The 21,250-nt window shown below is 44.8% G+C and overlaps 1 protein-coding gene across 2 annotated transcripts in view; it reads right to left on the reverse strand.

Annotated features, from left to right (window-relative positions):
- The window catches only part of PWWP2A (PWWP domain containing 2A), a 43,144-nt gene that overhangs the window by 4,180 nt on the left and 17,714 nt on the right, over positions 1 to 21,250 (reverse strand). Inside the window, exon 2 of one of the 2 annotated variants that reach the window (XM_044281264.1) lies at positions 2,477 to 4,171. In XM_044281264.1, the coding sequence (XP_044137199.1) occupies positions 2,494 to 4,171 (1,678 nt within the window). In that variant the 3' untranslated portion in view covers positions 2,477 to 2,493. Of the gene's footprint in view, positions 1 to 1,606; positions 4,172 to 21,250 lie in introns of those variants that run through there. The other variant, XM_044281263.1, reaches the window with a different exon arrangement.

Consider the following 21,250-nt stretch of genomic DNA (forward strand, 5'->3'; position numbering starts at 1 on the left):
GAGGAAAAATAAATAAATGCAGATGACCATTTCCTAAAATATTTTAAAAATAAGGCTACTTTCACACTAGCTGCACAGACCTCCAGCAGGCTGTTCCAGCAGGTGAACAGCCTGTTGGATGCGTGCTGCCACTAGTGACCGTGTGCCCCCGAACTGCCGCTCCGTCCCCATTGACTATAATGGGGGCGGGGTGGAGTTCCGGCAGAGGCATGGCGAGAGGCTGCCGGAATAAAACGACATGTCCGACATTTATTCCACCAGCCTTTCGCCGTGCCTCTGCACCACCCCCATTATAGTCAATAAGGACAGAGCGGCAGTCCGGGGGCACACTGTCACTAGCGGCAGGATGGAACCGACAGGCTGTTCACCTGAAAGAACAGCCTGCCGGAGGTCCGTGCCGCTAGTGTGAAAGTAGCGTAAAATTATGAAACCCTAAACGTCAGTTTCTGTTTGCAGGAAAGAACTCATGAAAACAAAGGAGCACTGACTGCATGCTGAAGGTTAGCGATTAGTATGTAATAGTCTGGACGTTCCACTATTTAAATACAAAGTCAAATATAAGATGATTATAGTTAATGTTTGTTTCAGTGCAAACCACAAACCCCTTGTGCCCCTAAAGTCCAGTTTAAAGGCCGCCCATAAAATGAACCACTACTTCTTGTCGGTTGCTTAGCTAGAAAAGCAAAAATGTAAAAAATACAAAATGGGATGAAAGATTTAGGAAAAATAAAAAATCTGTTAGCATTTGCATTGCTTTTAACTTATGTATATATAATTTATAACTAAAGTAATAAACTCTAAAACAGAAGGATAATTAAGCAAATACTGGATAATCCTATCGAAGTGTGTTGAATCCAATTAAAAAGGGATACAAGACCAGAGATCCTTCTGAATATCCAAAAATTCAAGCCTCAAAAATACAGATGGACAGCTTAGATAATATCCTTATTCATTCAGGGCAACGCCATGCATCATATGTAGTCCATGCAGATCATGCAGTGTGGTTTTCTGGTAAGATGCCTCACCCACTTCTAAAAGTAGGGCCTAACCCCTTGTCCTTACTAGTAGAGGGTCATCCTGCTTATCTATCAGCTGGAGGATAAGGCACGTCCATGCCTAACATAGACCACCTACCGTTTTCAATGAGAACTGTGTAATGCTTCATTTGCCCTGTGGAGGCACTGCTGGGAAATTGAACACTTGCTGCTCAGTTCCCTCATAGATCAATGCGGGCCTAAGCAGCAGTAGGTCCTGTGATCAACTTTGTATCAGTGGCTCGTTCTAATAAAAAGGGGATTGTCTAAAGCAGGCATCCTTAACCTGAGGCCCTCCAGCTGTTTTAAAACTACAACTCCCACAATTCCTTGCTGTAGGCTGTTCGGGCATGCTGGGAGTTGTAGTTTTGTAATAGCTGGAGGGCCACAGGTTGAGCATGCCTGGTCACAAGAGTTCACAATTATATGTTTTTACAGTTGTGGAAGGGTCATCTGCGGTGTACACACTGAAGCCGGAGAACTGCATCAAAATCCCAACGCGGCTGACCGCTTTCCATTGGCTAGCCATTGTTTCCAGTAACACACAACAAGTTCAGATTTAGTTGATTTTATTTACAGTTTTTGTACATTTCAGAGCAATACACAATTACATTTGTTTCATACTTTCTGACCTGCAAACAGATACCTTAGCCTTTAATGGGGGGGGGGGGAAGAAAAAAAAAAATATATTCATTTGATAAAGTACATCCAAAATAATGTAACAGTGACACTGACAAAGCACAACATGTCGTAACCAGAAGATGTCCTAAAGAAAGCCAGGAGATAAGTATTTTCTTAAGAATTTGTATGTATATATATTTATAATATTTAAACATTTCAAGATGGCCACACTTGTCAAATTTTTTTATTTTTTTTATCTAGACTTCAGTCCAGGAAAAAAATAAAAGGCAAAACAAAAACAAAAATCCACCTTTTACACTTTAGAATGAATCTATGTACATTCCTCTCCTCACATCCTGATCCACCATCATTGGGGCGCTGAAAATTGACACTTCTTACATGTATAGAAATCAGGCAAGCCTGTAAAACAGCAGAGGCTAAGCGGCGGCCAATGTCCAGGGCCCGTTTCTGTCTTAAGAGAATTACTAAACATTAAGTATCAGAAGTGAAATGTACTTCTGTCATCTTGAAGGGGTTGTCTGGGACTTATATTTGATGGCCTATCACGGTATGATCTGTGGGGGTCCGACTACCCTTCCCTTCATTGTTTTACCAGCCACAGTGCCATACATCATGTCCATCAGGTAAAAGTCCCAGAAAGCCCAGTTAAGAAAATGGACAGAGCCACTTTCCAACCTGGGGGAAGGGGGGGGAACAAAATGAAACAAACAAAAAAACTTTCTATAATACTTTATGGTTGTGACTAAGCTAGTGTTAAAAAAAAAAAAAAAAAAAAACTTATGACCTCTAAACTTGCCTACCTTACATGTGGGTGGAATCACGTTTCAAATTGAGTCAGGAGGGCTCGCACTTCTGGGGTGAGCTGTTTGGCAGCCTTAGCTGCCTCTGTGATGGCTTTGCGATAAAGACCCTTTCTCTTCTTGTTAAATCGGGACTGGAAGTTTTCTAAAAAAGGGGACAACTGTGACAAAGCAAGGAAGGAAGTTGTTGGGGACCCAAACCATGATATGCTGGCCTCCTGTCGGACAAGTAGGCCGTTATCTTTTCTGCTGACAGTTATATTAAGTATACGGGCAGGCCACCATGGAAAGCCATATATCTTGGCCCAAACAATGTCCCCAACACATATGGTCCTGCCATCGGGGGTCATGCATTTAGAGACATTTTTGGAAAACATCTTTATTTTCAAGGAATTGCTCAACTTTTTCTCTTCTTTTGAAGAGGAGGAAGATGATGAAGAAGGTGCATGCATGGTGCCTGGGGGGAAATCAAAGTTTTCAGTAGAACTACACTCAGAATGGGTGGATTTGATATCATCTGTACTATCACTACTACACACTGATGCACTGGAAGAGTCTGCTTTCTTTTGATTTAAGGTCATGTAAACTGTGATATTGCTTTTGCTGCCTTGCTTGCTCAGGGCTTGCTGCTCATCCTGCTCGCCAGGTGGTACACAGACACTCGCGTTCTCAACAGTAGTGCTGACCTCTTCAGGGCCATTGGAAGGGGTCTTTATTTCTGAGGGTGCCTCACCTGCTGAACGGGTGGCAGTGTAGCGAGTCTGGGGCTTGATACCAATCTTACTGCTGCGCAAGCTCTCAAGTCCAATCTTGAGCGAAGCGTTGTTCTCCTCATTGCGGTACCTTTGAGGTTTAATGCGTAATCTTGGTGGAAGGGTCCCTGAGGTCGTGTTCTGAAGGCGTCTCGTAAAGTGGACTTTACTATGAGCATTTTTCGAGGAAGATGAATTCTTTTGTTTTTTTTGTGCCTTTTCTTTGGCCATTTTTAATACTTCCCGTGCCTTTGCATGATCCATATTCTTACTCTGCAGCACCTTCTTAGGGTGCAGTTGAGCTTTCGAGGCATTTGTTTGAGAAGCCACTTTTACCACTTTACCTCGCCCATGCCCATGGTTGGAAACCTTAGACACTGGATTTTTTTTCTGACTCTCACTCTGGCTTTTTCCATTTACTTTATGATCAGTTTTGAGTTTCTTATTCACAGTAGTTACACTTTCATGCCTCCTCCTTTTTCCTTCTTCTAGCTTAAAAGAGTCATTCCCAGTCTTCCTGACCTCCCTCTTATCGGCGACAACATTTTTACACTTATCACACAATACCTGCCTAGGCCGCAGTTTGATAGCGTTCATTATCGAAGTGGGTTCTTCCCTGTATATTTTCTTTTTCAGTCTTTTAATTTTACGTGGAGGGGGTTGAGGTATTGACTGGTTATAGGTGTCCCTGATAAACAAAGGAGGAGGGTATGGAGCTCCTTCATGAAAGAGAGGAGGTGGCTTTGACATCCACAGGGTTTTATTAACTCCACAGGGCTCGGTGGACTGGATGGGGGTTATATCCATGGGACCAGTTCCATTCTTATTTTTCAGTGATTCTTCTTCTTGGAATGATGTGCTTTGAGGCTGGATGGGTTCCTCAGGCTTATTCTTATACTCTCGTTTTGGGTGAACTGTTACAGGGATTCCATGAGGTCCAAACCTTGAAAAGAAAAGAATAAAAGGGAAAATTACACAGATGATTCAAATAACCACACACGTCTAATGTATAATAATAATACAGGGCAGTAAAGGCGCATTTGCATGTGCCGAGCAGCAGTGTTCCTTTCCTGACAGTCGGCTGCTTGCTAAGTGGAGGTGAAGAACTGCCTTTACATGCAGTGATCACCTCCACAGTATGTCGAAGAGGGATCGCTATTACAATAGTTTGTCACTATATTGCTGCATTGTTTTTGGGCGGCAGACCGCCATTTAGACAGCACAATCTGCTGCCCAGAAATAAAAATTTAGGTGCCTGCTCAAAAAACGCAATCACCCGATGATCGAGCGTTTCGCTCATTTATCAGAGGCACCTTTTGACGGGCAGATTGGCAGGAGTGTTTGTTCCCGACAATCTGCACGTGAAAATCTACCTTTAGACCAAAACTGATAATGTGACAAGCTTTGTATTTGGCCTTGTTCACACCTTGCAACAATCCTAGGTAAAATGTGTGTGAATTACATGTTTGTAGCAAGGAGACATCCTTTTGTCGCACTATTGCGGCATTATCATAGACCACATTTAAGGAAATATTTGTCCATCAAAAACGGCAACAATTGAGGCAAAGTTTGCATAAACTAAAATATATCTGACCTGCGTAGAAAACTGCAACAGTGCCCATTACTACTGCTGCAATCACACTCATCTAGGGAATGAGAAGCCTCAAACTAAGGTTCTTTTCACACTAGCGTCAAGGTGCACTACTAGCTTTCAGCCTTCATTATTGCCATCAAAATTCTTGAAACCCCCCCAGACCACATTAAAGGGGTTGGTTGTCCAGGTTCACAGCTGAACCCGGACATATCCCCTTCACCCAGGCAGCCCCTCTGAATGGAGCATCGGCATCACGCAGGGCAAGGGCCGTTTTTGATCTCTGTACAGCATTAAACCGAAGTTTTGAGTGAAGTGACTGTATCTAGGATCATTTCTAGTTTTATTAGTGTTTTTCTGTATTTGGATTCTGGCTTTAGTTACCCTTAAAGGAGATTTGCTCTGTATCTTTACAATGTTTCATATCTTTCTGAAAGGGGTGCAGGGAGACAGAATCACACAGTAGTGAAGAACACAATGGAAACCACGAAAGTGCCAGATCCATCATATTATAGATACCAATGGCACTCAACTGACCCCACTGGCTTATAAATAGGGTCTTTCTGCCGAAGTGTCTATTGCTTTTCAGACAAATGTGAAAGGCTCCTGACAGATGTTACATAGTATGGCTGAACAAAAAACTAAAACAAAGCAACATGCCCATCAAGCACAAACTAGATGTGAACAGATCCTAATAAAGACACCAACCTTGTAATATATTGTTGTAGACCAGGGATCAGCAACCTACGGCAATCCAGCTGTTATGAAACTACAATTCCCAGCATGCTCCATTCATTTCTATGTGAATTCTTAGAAAATCAGATCAAGTATGTATGCTGGGAGTTGTAGTTTCAGAACAGCTAGCGTGCCGGAGGTTGTCTACCTCTGTTGTAGACATTACTCAAATTAAGTTTGTGCTCAATTTGTCCTCGTGGCCACATTGCCTGCCCCATTACAGTGTTTGTACTCTACTAGAAGAATGTCTACTGCCGCTTGCAGTGAGTCTCCAATGTATTAGGCCTCATTCACACAACAGTATTTTTGGCCCGCGTCCAATCTGCATTTTTTTGCGGTTCGGACACAGACCCATTCATTTATATAGGGCAGCAAATTATAGAACAGGTCCTATTCTTGCCCGTTTTGTGGACAATAGGCATTTCTATAACCGGGACCAAGGAAAGTGCAGGATGCACATGCCCTGTATCCTCGGTTTGTGGACTGCAAAATCCATATGGCCATGTCCTTGAGGCCTTACGCGGCAGGACTGGATGTGGCATAAATCACATCCGCTCTGTAGGTCCTCAAACTAGCTGAATGGCATTGTTCAGCTCTGCAACATTGAATCATTACTTTATAGCACACATGCTGAAAGTGCTTGCTAAGAACTACTAGCCGTGTACAGGGGTCAAAGGAGGTGGAGATGTCCTTCTACCTAGTGACATTCCTGCCTGTCAGAATAGCGTAGACAGATTACAGCAGATCTCAATGACAGCAATCAGCTTTTGTCTAATGTACAAGTTTAAAATAGGTTGTCCACTTTAAAGAGGCTCTCCGGTAACATAACATGGCGTCCGCCAACCCGACCTAGTCACAGGTAGCCTTCATTTCTACAGCTTGCCAGGGGTGAAGGGAGCAGGGCCGCGCTCCCTTCACGTCACACTTATGAGATGTGTGGTCAGACTGCTCAGCCTACCAACGTATCTCTGGTATGGTCGCTCCAGTACTAAACTACTGTAGAGCAGGAACTCTGCTCATCAGAAAGTAATGATACTATCCTCAGTCATGGTGGAGCAGTCTAACAGAAGTGACTCCAGTGTGGCACCAGAACACAGTGTAACGAGGCAACCCCTCCGAGCAACATTCTGGGTGGGGTTGGCAGGTCATGTTAATAAACTCCAGGGTCATATCAGCAGCTGATCTGCAATACCAGACAGAGCCCAAGTGTAGGAGAGTTGCCCCTATGCCCTCCGAAGCCAATGACACTAACCTTCTATTGCAGCAGGTAGTCAACTACTTCTTGTAAAAAGATCCAAATTACTGGGTGTGCCATCAGGTGAAGGTTTGTTGAGGGCTGAAACGAGGCACATTCTGTTCCCAACAGGAGGTATGCAGGTTACATGCCTCACAGAAAGTGGCCACATGTACCTCACACGGTAACCTCAATGTACATAATGTGAGGCACATGGCAATTATGCAAGGCTCACAAGTGAGGCACAATACGGTTACTAATGTGAAGGACATGAGGTTGCTAATGTCTGTGCCTTAAGGTGCCTGCACAAGGTTCCGCTGAGTAACGGTAACCACACAGTATACCGCTTAGGCCTCTTTCACACTTGCGTTGTCCGGATCCGGCGTGTACTCCACTTGCCGGAATTACACGCCGGATCTGGAAAAACGCAAGTGTACTGAAAGCATTTGAAGACTGATCCGTCTTCAAAATGCTTTCAGTGTTACTATGGCACCCAGGACGCTATTAAAGTCCTGGTTGCCATAGTAGTAGTGGGGAGCGGGGGAGCAGCATACTTACCATCCGTGCGGCTCCCGGGGCGCTCCAGAATGACGTCAGAGCGCCCCATGCGCATGGATGACGTGTCCATGCGATCACGTGATCCATGCGCTTGGGGCGCCCTGACGTCACTCTGGAGCGCCCCGGGAGCCGCACGGATGGTAAGTATGCTGCTCCCCCGCTCCCCACTACACTTTACCATGGCTGCCAGGACTTTAGCGTCCCGGCAGCCATGGTAACCATTGAGAAAAAGCTAAACGTCGCATCCGGCAATGCGCCGAAACGACGTTTAGCTTAAGGCCGGATCCGGATCAATGCCTTTCAATGGGCATTCATTCCGGATCCGGCCTTGCGGCAAGTGTTCCGGATTTTTGGCCGGAGCAAAAAAGCGCAGCATGCTGCGCTATTTGCTGCGGCCAAAAAACGTTCCGTTCCGGAACGGAAGACATCCTGATGCATCCTGAAGGACGAACTGTCCATTCAGAATGCATTAGGAAAATCCTGATCAGTATTCTTCCGGCATAGAGCCCCGACGACGGAACTCTATGCCGGAAGACTAACGCAGGTGTGAAAGAGCCCTAACTGATTTACTTCACCTGTATGTGCCATGGTTTCATGTGGCAAGTACAAGTAGAGCATGGCAATTAGCAGTAACCTCATGTTACAGTAGCGCAGCAAACTCACATTAGTAATTCCATGCTTATTGTAAATGACCATATATTACCTTTAAAATATCTACATTCAACAGAGTGCATACAGAGACAGATGGCCATAGATCACAAGAATTAGGGATCGACCGATATTGATTTTTTAGGGCAGATACCAATAATTTGTCAACTTTAAGGCCGATAGCCGATAATTTATACCGATATTCTGGGAATTTTCATTTTTGAAAAAAATAAATAAATTCCTACACAAATCTGCTGAAAATGAATATGTTTATTGTTAACGTGTAGTTTTTTTTTTTTTGTAAATATTTCTTTTTCATTTATACTTAGGCTACTTTCACACTTGCGTTCGTCGGTCCGCTCGTGAGCTCCGTTTGAAGGAGCTCACGAGCGGACCCGAACGCCTCCGTCCAGCCCTGATGCAGTCTGAATGGAGCGGATCCGCTCAGACTGCATCAGTCTGGCGGCGTTCAGCCTCCGCTCGCCTCCGCACGCTGCTTGCAGCGTTTAGCTGTCCGCCTGGCTGTGCGGATCCGCTTGAAGATGACACCATATGGCTCAATCTTCAAGCGGATCCGTCCCCCATTGACTTTACATTGAAAGTCTGAACGGATCCGCTCAGGCATCTTGCGCACTTAGAAATTTTTCTAAGTTATTAATGCAGACGGATCCGTACTGAACGGAGCCTCCGTCTGCATTAATATGATCGGATCTGTTCAGAACGGATCCGATCAAGCGCAAGTGTGAAAGTAGCCTTAATATGTTGGTGTTTTTGGTTTTGTTTTACTATTAGCCCCCTTAGGGACTAGAACCCTTGTCCTATTCACCCTGATAGATCTCTATCAGGGTGATTAGGAGTTCACACTGTCTCTGCTGCCCTGTGCTTTGTGCACACAGCAGCATGGAGCTTACCATGGCAGCCAGGGCTTCAATAGCGTCCTGGCTGCCATGGTAACCGATCGGAGCCCCAGGATTACACTGCTGGGGCTCCGATCGGAGGAGCAGCGGAGAGGGGATCCCGTGGCCACTGCCACCAATGATTAATACTGGTGGGGGGGGGGGGTGCACTGCGCCACCAATGTTTTTAATACTGGGATGGGGGCGCACTGCGCCACCAATGATTAATACTGGGGGGCGCACTGCGCCACCAATGAAGAGAAATCTCTCATTATTTCATATACAGGAGGCGGGAGCTGGCTGCAGAATCACATAGCCGGCTCCTGACCTCTATGAGCATTAGCTGCGATCTGCGGCACCTGAGGGGTTAACCACCGCAGATCGCAGCTATTGCTCATAAAGGTCGGGAGCCGGCTATGTGATTCTGAAGCCAGCTCCCGCCTCCTGTATATGAATTAATGAGAGGTATCTTCATTGGTGGTGCAGTGGCCACAGCCCCGCCCCTCCTCTTCTCCTCCTTCCTCTTATTGGCGGCAGCGGCACAGGGGGGGAGGAGACACTGCTTCCTTCTTCCCTGTGCTGCTGAGGGAACACGGAGAGCGCTGACAGCAGCACGATTTGTGTTCCCCATACATTATCGGAATATCGGCAAAATAGATGCGGATACCGATAACAGTCAAAATACTAAATATCAGCCGATAAAATCGGTAAAACCGATAATCGGTCGATCCCTAACAAGAATGCACTGCGGACACTGTGGTAGGTGGTTCTTGTCCGGGACAGTAGCGCTCCTGCCTGTGGCCCTCTCGGTCTTTCTACTGGTGGAAGTGGTTAGTCACTCACAGAGGAGGAACATCCCTCCTCCACTGTGACAGCACCTAAGCTCACTTAAAGGGGTATTCCCATCTTAGACATTGGGGGCATATTGCTAGGATCTGTCTTCCAATATCTGATAGGTAGATATGTCTGATATACATAGAATGCAGCCTGCAACGGGACTGCCAAAAATAGCCAAGCGCCAACTCTGCTCTTTCCATAAGACCCATAGAAGTGAATGTGGCGGTGGCCGCACTTGCGCGGTGCGCTTTCCATTCATCTCAGTGGCACTTCTGAAAATAGCTGAGCACGCCGCTCATCTATTTTCAGTAGTTCCACAGAAATAAAATGGAGGATGGCCGCGCATGCACGATGCGCCCTCCGGCACTTTGCAGGCTCCAAGTTAGATAAAGAGCATTGTTCCCCTCTAGGTTTGAGCTGAAGGTACCCATAATCCAGATTTGAGCCATGGTGCACCAGTTCAGCATCTTCGCTCTATAGGTCTGAAAATTAGAAGGGTCTTCTAATGACATCACCCATATGTTTGGACACGTGAATGACATGTCAGTGGATTACTTGCGGGGGGTATGGGTGATGCAGTAGAGACAAAGTACCTAACAGCAAGCGACTTTTCTGCTTAAATTAGTTGACTCCAACCTGTGGTGAAACCAAAATTCCCCGCAGGCCCATCAGTTTCACCACTACAGGTTAGAGACCATTTGCTCCAATGGTAATCTCATCTAAGAACAGCTCAGCAAATCCTTCACCGATGCAAACGTCAGTACGTGGACACCAATGAAACTGTGCTAGATAGCACTAGATAAGCACCAGGTACGCAGAGTGCCAGAATATACACCATTCACCAACTGCTGCCATCCAAAGCTGATGATAAATCTGGCTGCCAAACAGTTCAACCCTTAGAAATGGCTGAAATGGGAAAATGTAAACTACGCCTTATCTAACGTGCCATGCAGAACATAATCTGCCTAATAATCCCAAGCAGTGGGAGCAAACATTTTAAGGAGGAAATGAATTTTTTTTTTTTTTTTTTTGAGCAGTATAGGGCCTGGTCTCCATGATGAAGATGGAATAAAGGCAGAGGATAGGAAATGAATGTTCCTCTGAACTCCCATTTTGATAACTGCCTGTGTTAATGTGCCGCCGTTCCTCTGACACATACAGTGGCTTCCAAAAGCTTGGAGACCCCTGGGTCAAAATGACTTACTGAGAACAGTTACGCAAGTTGAAGATGAATTGACACTTTTCAACATTTTAAGCAATATTCGTGTATTATTTTGGTTTTGACAACTTGGACTCATGCACACGACCATTGTTGTTTAGATCATAGATCCGAAGTCGACATGTTCAAAAACGTTGTCGTTAATGCAGTTTCTGTACAGGATTAAAATGTACCGTCTCTGTGGAGCCCAACTTAGTCCTACCCGAAGTCGCATGAGACTTCGGTTAATTACCACTGTATTTATATCTGCGTATTTAAAAACCATTTTAAAATAGGAATCCGAAGTAGGCTTTGGTACTGGCTGGTAACTCTATACCAAAGCTCACTACGGATTACTATTTTAAAAAAGGACCGTTTTTGAACGAATGAGCCTTAGATCATAAATCCGAAGTTGAATTTGCTGTAGCCTAAAAGGAGTATCTTTCAAAATTATGGAAACCCAAGGAGATTTGAGAGTTAGGAAGGCCAGGTGATGCAAACTTCAAAAAACTTTATAAATGCCCAGACTAGGGCTGGGCGATTTCGCAAAAAAAAAATAAAAAATTATATATATATATATATATATATATATATATATATATATATATATATATATATATATATATATATATATATATTTTTTTTTTTTTAACCCTATGGACGATCGGAAGCCCACAGAAACACTGGGAAGCCTTTCCACATTCTTTCGGGTCAGTCTTCACACGAAAAAGATAGGACATGGCCTATCTTTTGTGGATCGTGGACACTCAAGTCAATGGGTCCACACCGCAGCACAGAGTTCACATGGATAGCGACCATATGGTGTGAATAAGCCCTAAAACAGGACTCTTTAGCCACAATGAGAAAAGGAATGTTTGGAGTAAATAGGACAATTTACACCTGTGAAATTCATTTTTTTGTATTGCTTTATTGTACTCAATTTGAGCTAACAATCATTTGTTCACTTGGTCTTTATTAAAAATGTTGAGCCCCTTTCTCTGTACAGCCTTGAGATTATCTAGTAGCATGCTCTGTAGTTTAACTTTCTTCCGTCAGGCAGCTCAGCCAACAACTGCTTATCTCTGACCTTATAACTCAATTCTTATCTTACTAATAAGAATGTGGCTTAAATGTCTAACATTTTAGTAATTTACAGTTAAGGGTCATACAATGACCTGCACAAAGTGAAAGTACAACCCCTTGTGACAGAATGGTTGAATATTTTTAATAAAGATAATTGGAAAAAAAAAAAGATTTTTAGCCCAAAATGAGTAAAATGTCATAAAAGTTGTACATAGCCTTCAAGTATGGGGTGGTTGCAGCAAATAGCACAGGGGGGGAACATTTCACAGATAGAGGTAAAAATTGATTCAATAAAATTCCAGCAAATTCTGTTAAAGAGAATGGCTTCTACAAATGGATAATGATCCTAAACAGACCTCAAAATTCACCATAATAGACTACCTCAAAAGGCGCAAGCTGAAGGTTTTACCTGGGTCCTCACAGTCCCCTGATCTCAAAATCATTGAAAAATATGTAGATAGACCTCAAAAGAGCAGTGCATGAAAGACAGTCCAGGAATCTCAAAGAACTAGAAGACTTTCAAGGAAGAATGGATGAAAATCTCTCAAACAAGAATTAGTTGGCTACAAAAAGCATTTGCAAGCTTGTCAAAGAGAGAGTACTACTTGGTACTAACCATGCAGGGTGCCCAAAGTTTTGCTTTGAGCCCTTTTCCTTTTTTTCCTAAATCTAAAAGATAACAATAAAAAAAAAAAAATGTTTAACTTAAAGGGACACTGTCAGGCCCAATAAGCATTTTTAGAATATATATATTATATTATAATATAATATATAATATAAATATATATATTTTCATGGAAAAGGTCAGGCAGCACTCCTTCAAATGCAGATGTAGTTGTATGGGTGCCCGCGGTGGTCCTTCGATATAGGACGAAATCAGTAGATAAAGAAAATCCGCAGCACTCCTTCAAGTAAAAAAAAGTGTGTAATTTATTCACACATGTCAGCAAAGACAACGTTTCGGTCCTCCCATAGGACCTTTATCAAGTCAAGTGAATATATATATATATATATATATATATATATACACACACACACACACACACACAGGTATAGGTCTTCTAATGTGTATTAAAAACATAAGTATACCCCCTGTCCACCTTATAAATACAGCAAAATCATGTTTGATAACCTGATAGAATCTCTCTCCTTTGCGCCCAAGGGGCGGAGTTTCAGCTCCACTTATGCCCAGCCGCGCCCCAACTGCCGTTTTCAAGCGCCGCCCAGCTCATCAATATTCACTTCGCTGGGCGGCTTCTGCTGTCCCCGACTGAGGAGCTTTTTCACACATCTGCAGCAAGGCATGTAGCAGCGATGTTTATGGGATGCAGGCGCAGTATCATTGTGGCCACTGGGAGTGCCAGGCAAGGTATCCCGCGCATGCCCAGAAGCTGCAAGTGAGGCCGATGCCCATAGCTTTCTATTGGGCATGCGCGGGATCTTGGAGCGTCGGGGACAGCAGAAGCCGCCCAGCGAAGTGAATATTGATGAGCTGGGGGCGCTTGAAAAACGGCTGTTGGGGCGCAGCTGGGCACAAGTGGAGCTGAAACACCGCCCCTTGGGTGCAAAGGAGAGCGATTCTATCAGGTTATCAAACATGATTTTACGGTATTTATAAGGTGGACAGGGGGTATACTTATGCTTTTAATACACATTAGAAGACCTATGCCTGCATATATATAGCTCAAAATGCTTATTGGGCCTGACAGTGTCCCTTTAAAGTACAAAGGGAATGTATCATCTTTAACTTTGCCTTTTGGAGATAATTTCATTTTCCATTTGCTTAACTGTTCACAGTAACTAATTTTGACCAGGGGTGCCAAAACTTTTACATTCCACTGTAAGGGCTCTTTCACACTTGCGTTGTCCGGATCCGGCGTGTACTCCATTTGCCGGAATTACACGCCGGATCCGGAAAACGCAAGTGAACTGAAAGCATTTGAAGACTGATCCGTCTTCAAAATGCGTTCAGTGTTACTATGGCAGCCAGGACGCTATTAATAGCGTCCTGGTTGCCATAGTAGTAGTGGGGAGCGGGGGAGCAGTATACTTACAGTCCGTGCGGCTCCCGGGGCGCTCCAGAATGAAGTCAGAGGATGACGTGCCGTGCAATCACGTCTTCCATGCGTGTGGGGCGCCCTGACGTCACTCTGAAGCGCCCCGGGAGCCGCACGGATGGTAAGTATACTGCTCCCCCGCTCCCCACTACACTTTACCATGGCTGCCAGGACTTTAGCGTCCCGGCAGCCATGGTAACCATTCAGAAAAAGCTAAACGTCGGATCCGGCAATGCGCCGAAACGACGTTTAGCTTAAGGCCGGATCCGGATCAATGTCTTTCAATGGGCATTAATTCCGGATCTGGCCTTGCAGCAAGTGTTCAGGATTTTTGGCCGGAGCAAAAAGCGCAGCATGCTGCGGTATTTTCTCCGGACCAAAAACGTTCCGGTCCTGAACTGAAGACATCCTGATGCATCCTGAACGGATTTCTCTCCATTCAGAATGCATTGGGATAATCCTGATCAGGATTCTTCCGGCATAGAGCCCCGACGACGGAACTCTATGCCGGAAGAAAAGAACGCAAGTGTGAAAGAGCCCTAAGTTTGTAAGATGATGTCATTTGTGGGCCATATAAAATAGAATAGGACAGCACCACTAACTAGAAGAAAAAGAAAATAGTCCATGACATAGCGGCGGTGCCCTCAAACGTAGAAAGAACTTCAAAAAAGTCACGGCACTCTTAATCTTGAATCCAAACTTAGTGCAACGTTGCTGTATTTTTCGGTGTGATTAAACACTAAGTTTGGATTCAAGATTAAGAGTGCCGTGACTTTTTTGAAGTGCTTTCATCATTTGTGGGCAGCACATTGCACTGAAAACATGCAGAGAATGAATCTGGATGAAGACAAACAATCGTAGCAGCTGCATGTAACTGCAGCTCACACAACTAGGAGTTTGTTTCTGATCATTTCCCCAGTATATCAACACATGTAAACGGGCCCCAGGATGGACCAAAGATGCTCAACACTTACTTCTACAGGATAATGCTAGCTCATTGGGGACTACAGGACCATACTAACTTTATGGGTGTTGCCAAAATTTGGTTTTGTAGAAACACATGATACTTAAAAAAAAACTTGTCAGTAGTTCTAAAAAGGATCATGTGACAAACTTCATAACTTCTCAGACAGTTAGAGTGCAGAGAGAGGTAGGACCTGCATCTATCAGACATTCATGGCATATCCAGTGCATATACTGGACTGAACTGTGAATAGCCTTTTAAGGTACCATGCAAGGTATAATGAAAGCAGCTGCCAGAATAAAAATAAAAATTACTAAGTGGCAGGGGAGCGGTTAACACAACAAAACAAGTTATACCTACCGGTTCAAATGCCCTCCGCTCCATGGCTGATAGCATACTCCTCATTGCTGCAGCCATAACATTTTACTGCTGCAGTCAGTTCTTGGCCTCAGCAATATGCAGCAAAAAACATGCCGTACAGACATGTTACAGCCATGTAAACAAAGCCCAGGTGGGAGTACCAGAGTGGCCCTCGAGTGAGGTTCGAACAGGCAAGTATAACTTGTTTTATTATTTTAACACCTTCCTGGCCATTTAACAATTTTTAAGTTAAATGGGTTTTCTGAGTGTTTAATACTGATGAGCTATCCTCAAGATAGGTCACCAGTATGTGATTGGTGGGGGTGCTGGGCGTCAGAGCGCCACCAATCAGCTGTGTTTGGAGGCTGTGGCGCCACAGTAAGCTCCATGGCCTCGTCGCAGCTTACCAAGCATAGTGTCATCCATTGGATAGCAGCTGAAGGTTGAATGAGCTGCCCTAGTCCATGTGACCAACAAACATGAAGTCACTGGCCTAGGAAAAGGCGGCGTACTCACGAAGCACTGAGTTCTCTTCAAATCAGCGGATTTGTGAGGGTGTCAGTAGTCGATCCCCTTGGATATATCCTGAGGATAGGTCATTAGTACACACAGACAACTACTAACTCTGAAGCCAGTCCTTCTGTGCAATTCAACTGGAGTGGTCTACCGGGTTAAATATCTTCTGCACAGATAATGGAAATTTAACTTCAGGTGCCCTGATATCTGACTATCAGCACTGGACTTACTGCTCATACAGATTGGTGAAGACACAAAGGAAGCCCCCCACCCACCCTGTTGGCACGGAGAAGGAGACTACCTTAGCTATGGCACCAACCAGCTACCTCAAGCACGTCACTAGATACATATGCCACTGAAGGCCTTGGAACTCCGGGACGACTGACTGCTCATAGCAGCTCTTTTACCAACCCGAGTGTGAGAAGCAGCTGGCAATGCACAGGAAAATCTCACATTGCTGAGCCAAGATTCTGACAAACAGCGGTAGCACTCACAATGCAGTTATTCAGTCCGATTCCTAAATAACCGGATCCAGTCACATCCAACATTTCGGCCAAAGGAGGAAGACACAGGGGGTAATTCAGGTCATACAGTTTCTCCAGACACATCTTAAGAAGACCAACCCCTGGTTTCTTACAGATCTTTAGGAAGAACTATCATACAGGCATGTGAAAAGCAAGTGTATACATGTAATACTGGAGAAATTTCGACTTTCCTCAACCATATTCTAAGAAATGGGAACTATATATTGACAAGTCATCAATAACATTTCCAACCCGAATTCCCACCATGTCTATGGTGGATGCTCATGGCCATATGTCGACACACCCATCATTTTTAACACACTGATGTATGGCTGGTATACCGATGCTTTTCAATAGTACTGTATACAAAAGGAACCATATAGACATACACCTAGGGACAATCGGAGGCCTCTATATACAAGACTAGGGTTGAGCGAACCCTAACTGCAAAGTTAGGGTTCATATCGAACTTGGCGAGTTCGGGTACCCGGACTCAGACTTTTTCACTGAAGTTCAGGTGGTTTTATTATTTTCCATTATAACATGGTTATAATGGAAAATAATAGCATTCTTAAGACAAAATGCTAAATAAAGTGGCCATTGAGGGGTAAAATAAAAATAAATAAAAAAAATTACCTCCACTTGATCGCGCAGTCAGTATCCTCTTCTTTCGGCAGGACCTGCGATGGACGTCACCACGTTGTGAGCGCGGTGACGTCATCCTGGTCCTTTTTCAGGTCCTGCAGAAAGAAGAGGACACAGACTGCGCAATCAAGTGGATGGGGTGAGGTTTTTAACTATTTTTAACACCTCAATGACTTTTATTTAGCATTCTGTCTTAAGACTGCTATTATTTTCCGTTAAAACATGGTTATAAAATAAAGCAAAGTTCGGGTTCCCATTGACTTTAATGTGGTCCGGGGTAAAGTTCGGGTTCCGAACCTGAACTTCCACAGGTTCGCTCATCCCTATACAAGACAGTTGCCCAACCCTGCGAAAAACAGAGTTCATTATCTCCAGCATATTGCCAGTTTTACCTCCGAGCACCTATGCAAATTAGTTAAGGCCCCTTAACATAGGCCGACAAACAGATCATTGCTAACCAGTGTTAGGGCTCTTTCACACTTGCGTTCTTTTCTTCCGGCATAGGAGTTCCGTTGTCGGGGCTCTATGCCGGAAGAATCCTGATCAGGATTATCCCAATGCATTCTGAATAGAGAGAAATCCGTTCAGGATGCATCAGGATGTCTTCAGTTCAGGACCGAAACGTTTTTTGGCCGGAGTAAATACTGCAGCATGCTGCGCTTTTTGCTCCGGCCAAAAATCCTGAACACTTGCCGCAAGGCCGGATCCGGAATTAATGCCTATTGATAGGCATTAATTCGGATCCGGCCTTAAGCTAAACGTCGTTTCGGCGCATTGCCGGATCCGACGTTTAGCTTTTTCTGAATGGTTACCATGGCTGCCGGGACGCTCAAGTCCTGGCAGCCATGGTAAAGTGTAGTGGGGAGCAGTATACTTACCGTCCGTGCAGCTCCCGGGGCGCTCCAGAGTGACGTCAGGGCGCCCCACGCGCATGGATGACGTGATCACATGGACACGTCATCCATGCGCATGGGGCGCTCTGACGTCACTCTGGAGCGCCCCGGGAGCCGCACGGACTGTAAGTATACTGCTCCCCACTACTACTATGGCAACCAGGACTTTAATAGCGTCCTGGCTGCCATAGTAACACTGAACGCATTTTGAAGACTGATCAGTCTTCAAATGCTTTCAGTTCACTTGCGTTTTTCCGGATCCAGCGTGTAATTCCGGCAAATGGAGTACACGCCGGATCCGGACAACGCAAGTGTGAAAGAGCCCTTACTAGTAACACTCATTACCAATCTGGCAGTGTAAATGCACCGCCGATTACACGGTGAACAAGCAAAACGCACGATCAGTTAGGCTACTTTCACACTTGCGTTTGGAGCGGATCTGTCTGGTATCTGCACAGACGGATCCGCACCTATAATGCAAACGCTTAGATCTGTTCAGAACGGATCCGTTTGCATTACCAAGAACAAAAAAATAAAAAATGATTTTTTTTTTTGTTCATGATAGTGCAAACGGATCCGTTTTGACTTTACATTGAAAGTCAATGGGGGACGGATCCGTTCGAAAATTGAGCCATATTGTGTCAACTTCAAACGGATCCGTCCCCATTGACTTGCATTGTAAGTCTGGACGGATCCGTTTGCCTCCGCACGGCCAGGCGGACATCCGAACGCTGCAAGCAGCGTTCGGGTGTCCGCCTGCTGAGTGGAGCGGAGGACAAACTGTGCCAGACTGATGCATTCTGAGCGGATCCGCATCCACTCAGAATGCATTGGGGCTGTACGGATCCGTTCGGGGCCGCTTGTGAGAGCCTTCAAACGGAACTCACAAGCGGAGCCCCGAACGCAAGTGTGAAAGTAGCCTTAATTGTATCTTTTGTGCAGCACAAAAGATAGTTTCCCAGTGGCAGATTGTGCTGTGTAAATACGATCTGCTGCTGGGAAACAACGAGACAATACGGGGAAGAGCGGTGACATTAGCCATCACGCCTCCCCATACTCTGGAAGAGATCGCTGCATGTAAATGCATTGGTCTCCTCCGCTTGTGATCAGCACATTGTCGGTAAGGAACGCTTCCTTCCCAACAATCTGCTGGATCGTCATCCCATGTAAGGGTCCATTCACACGTCCGTTATTTCTTTCCTGATCTGTTCCGTTTTTTGCTGAACAGATCTGGACCAGATCTGGACCCATTCATTTTCAATGGGTCCTGAAAAAAAATCTGACATTGTGCTGTCCGTTTTTTTTCAGGACCCATTGAAAATGAATGGGTCCAGATCTGTTCAGCAAAAAACGGAACAGAACAGGAAACAAACAACGGACGTGTGAATGGACCCTAAAGGGACCATTAATTGGAGCACTGAGGGCAGGCCTTTTCCCCTCAGTCCGTTCCTTGGTGACTGACAGGGACAGGATTTCAGGTACTGCTCTTGCCCAGCCCTGGAATTTTGGCTCTGCTCTAGAAATTGGGTACCTGCACAGTACATCTCGTTCCTGCCCTGGAGAGATGTGTACTGCGCATGCACTTAAATTCTGGCGCACAAGTGAGAATTTAGAAGAACACCTTGAAAGAACAAAAGCTGGCCACAATCAGCCAATCGCCAAAGGTCTGACTTCTCAAGCTCTGCCAATCATCTGTTCTTGCCAGGGGAAGCTAAATCTGGCCGCACATTTCACCTTAAAGCGAATACCGCAGAGAAATGTAGCATTACATGGTGGCCATTCTAATCAATAGCTGCCCAAGTAAAGCATGAAGTGACTCCAATCTGGCTTAGGCCTCATGCACACGAACGTATTTTTTAACGTCCCGCAAAACGTGGTTCCGTTGTACCGTGATCCGTGCCCGTTTTTTCTTCCGTGGGTCTGCCGTGATTTTTGGAGGATCCACGGACATGAAAGATGAAAAAAAAATCTAAGTCAAGTTTGCCATTGAAATGATAGGAAAAAACGGACACGGATCACGGACACGGATGACAATCTTGTGTGCATCCGTGATTTTCACGGACCCATTGACTTGAATGGGCCCGTGAACCGTTGGCCGTGAAAAAAATAGGACAGGTTATATTTTTTTCACGGCCTCGAAACACGGGTCACGGGCGCGGTGTAAAAGCGGTGCACAAGCCGAGTTTTCTACGGCCCCATTGAAAGTCAATGGAGCCGCAGAAAAAAACGGAAAACGGCACAACGGCCACGGGTGCACACAACGGTCGTGTGCATGAGGCCTTACAGAGGGGGTCCTGGAGCAACCACCATTTAAAAAGGGCTGGAACACAAAATGAATGTCTATGACCAAGCACAGAAGTCGCTCAAGGTGTGTCTCACCTGCACTGCAGACAATGGGGCAGGTGTACATGAGCAAGCGCAAACAATACCACCAAGATTATGATATGACAATATTTATACAGGCCAGCATTTAGAAACCGTTCAGGAAACGTGAGCCTCGTAAAACTACTCAGGAGACTTCGAGCGGGCAGAGGTCGCACTAACGATTTTTTCCCCAGCAGAGTAAAAATTTTCCAACATGTTATAAAATCTCAATTTGACAGAGTAAACTTGTCCCAGTAGCCAAAAAGCCAAAGCAATCTTTATGCTGGGAGCTGGCAAAGTCTGGATTTTTTAATTTTTTCTATGAATGTAAAGTTCTCATCAAGGTGCTAAAAAACTCCAGGTTTATTGCATCCTGACATGATCCCACATCTTATTTACCGCAGCCAAATTACCCCCAACCTTTACCTTTCCCCATGCTAAAAAGGGGGCAGCATTGGCCATGAATTCACTACTAGGTTAGTACACTTCTTAGCACCCTACGATGACAGAGCGGCCGTTAAAAAACAGCAAAATGGTCATCTTCAACAGCTGGTTTTTCCCCAGATGCCTTTCTGAAAATCAGCTGTTAAATACAGCCATTTTGAATTGTATGGGGGCATCAGTCCATGAAAACAGTCAAAATAGGCCAGGTCCTATTTTTTGATGGCCGTTATTCACGGGCTGTTAGAAAAAGGCATATGATTAATCCCATTTTTCACTTCTAATATGTCTACCTAAACACTATGAACAGTCAATACTTCAGCAGATTGCATCTAGATGAAGGCCATTAGACCTTGCACTGTAAAAGGTATGGGATATTCAGTCAGGTTACACAGAAGATAACCAGCAGGGCTAGATCAATGTGCACCACATGGCAGACAAGTCACTGTGCACAATTACTGTAAAGTCAATACGGAAA

The sequence above is a fragment of the Bufo gargarizans genome, chromosome 2, assembly GCF_014858855.1.
Source record: "Bufo gargarizans isolate SCDJY-AF-19 chromosome 2, ASM1485885v1, whole genome shotgun sequence".
Classification (NCBI taxonomy): domain Eukaryota; kingdom Metazoa; phylum Chordata; class Amphibia; order Anura; family Bufonidae; genus Bufo; species Bufo gargarizans.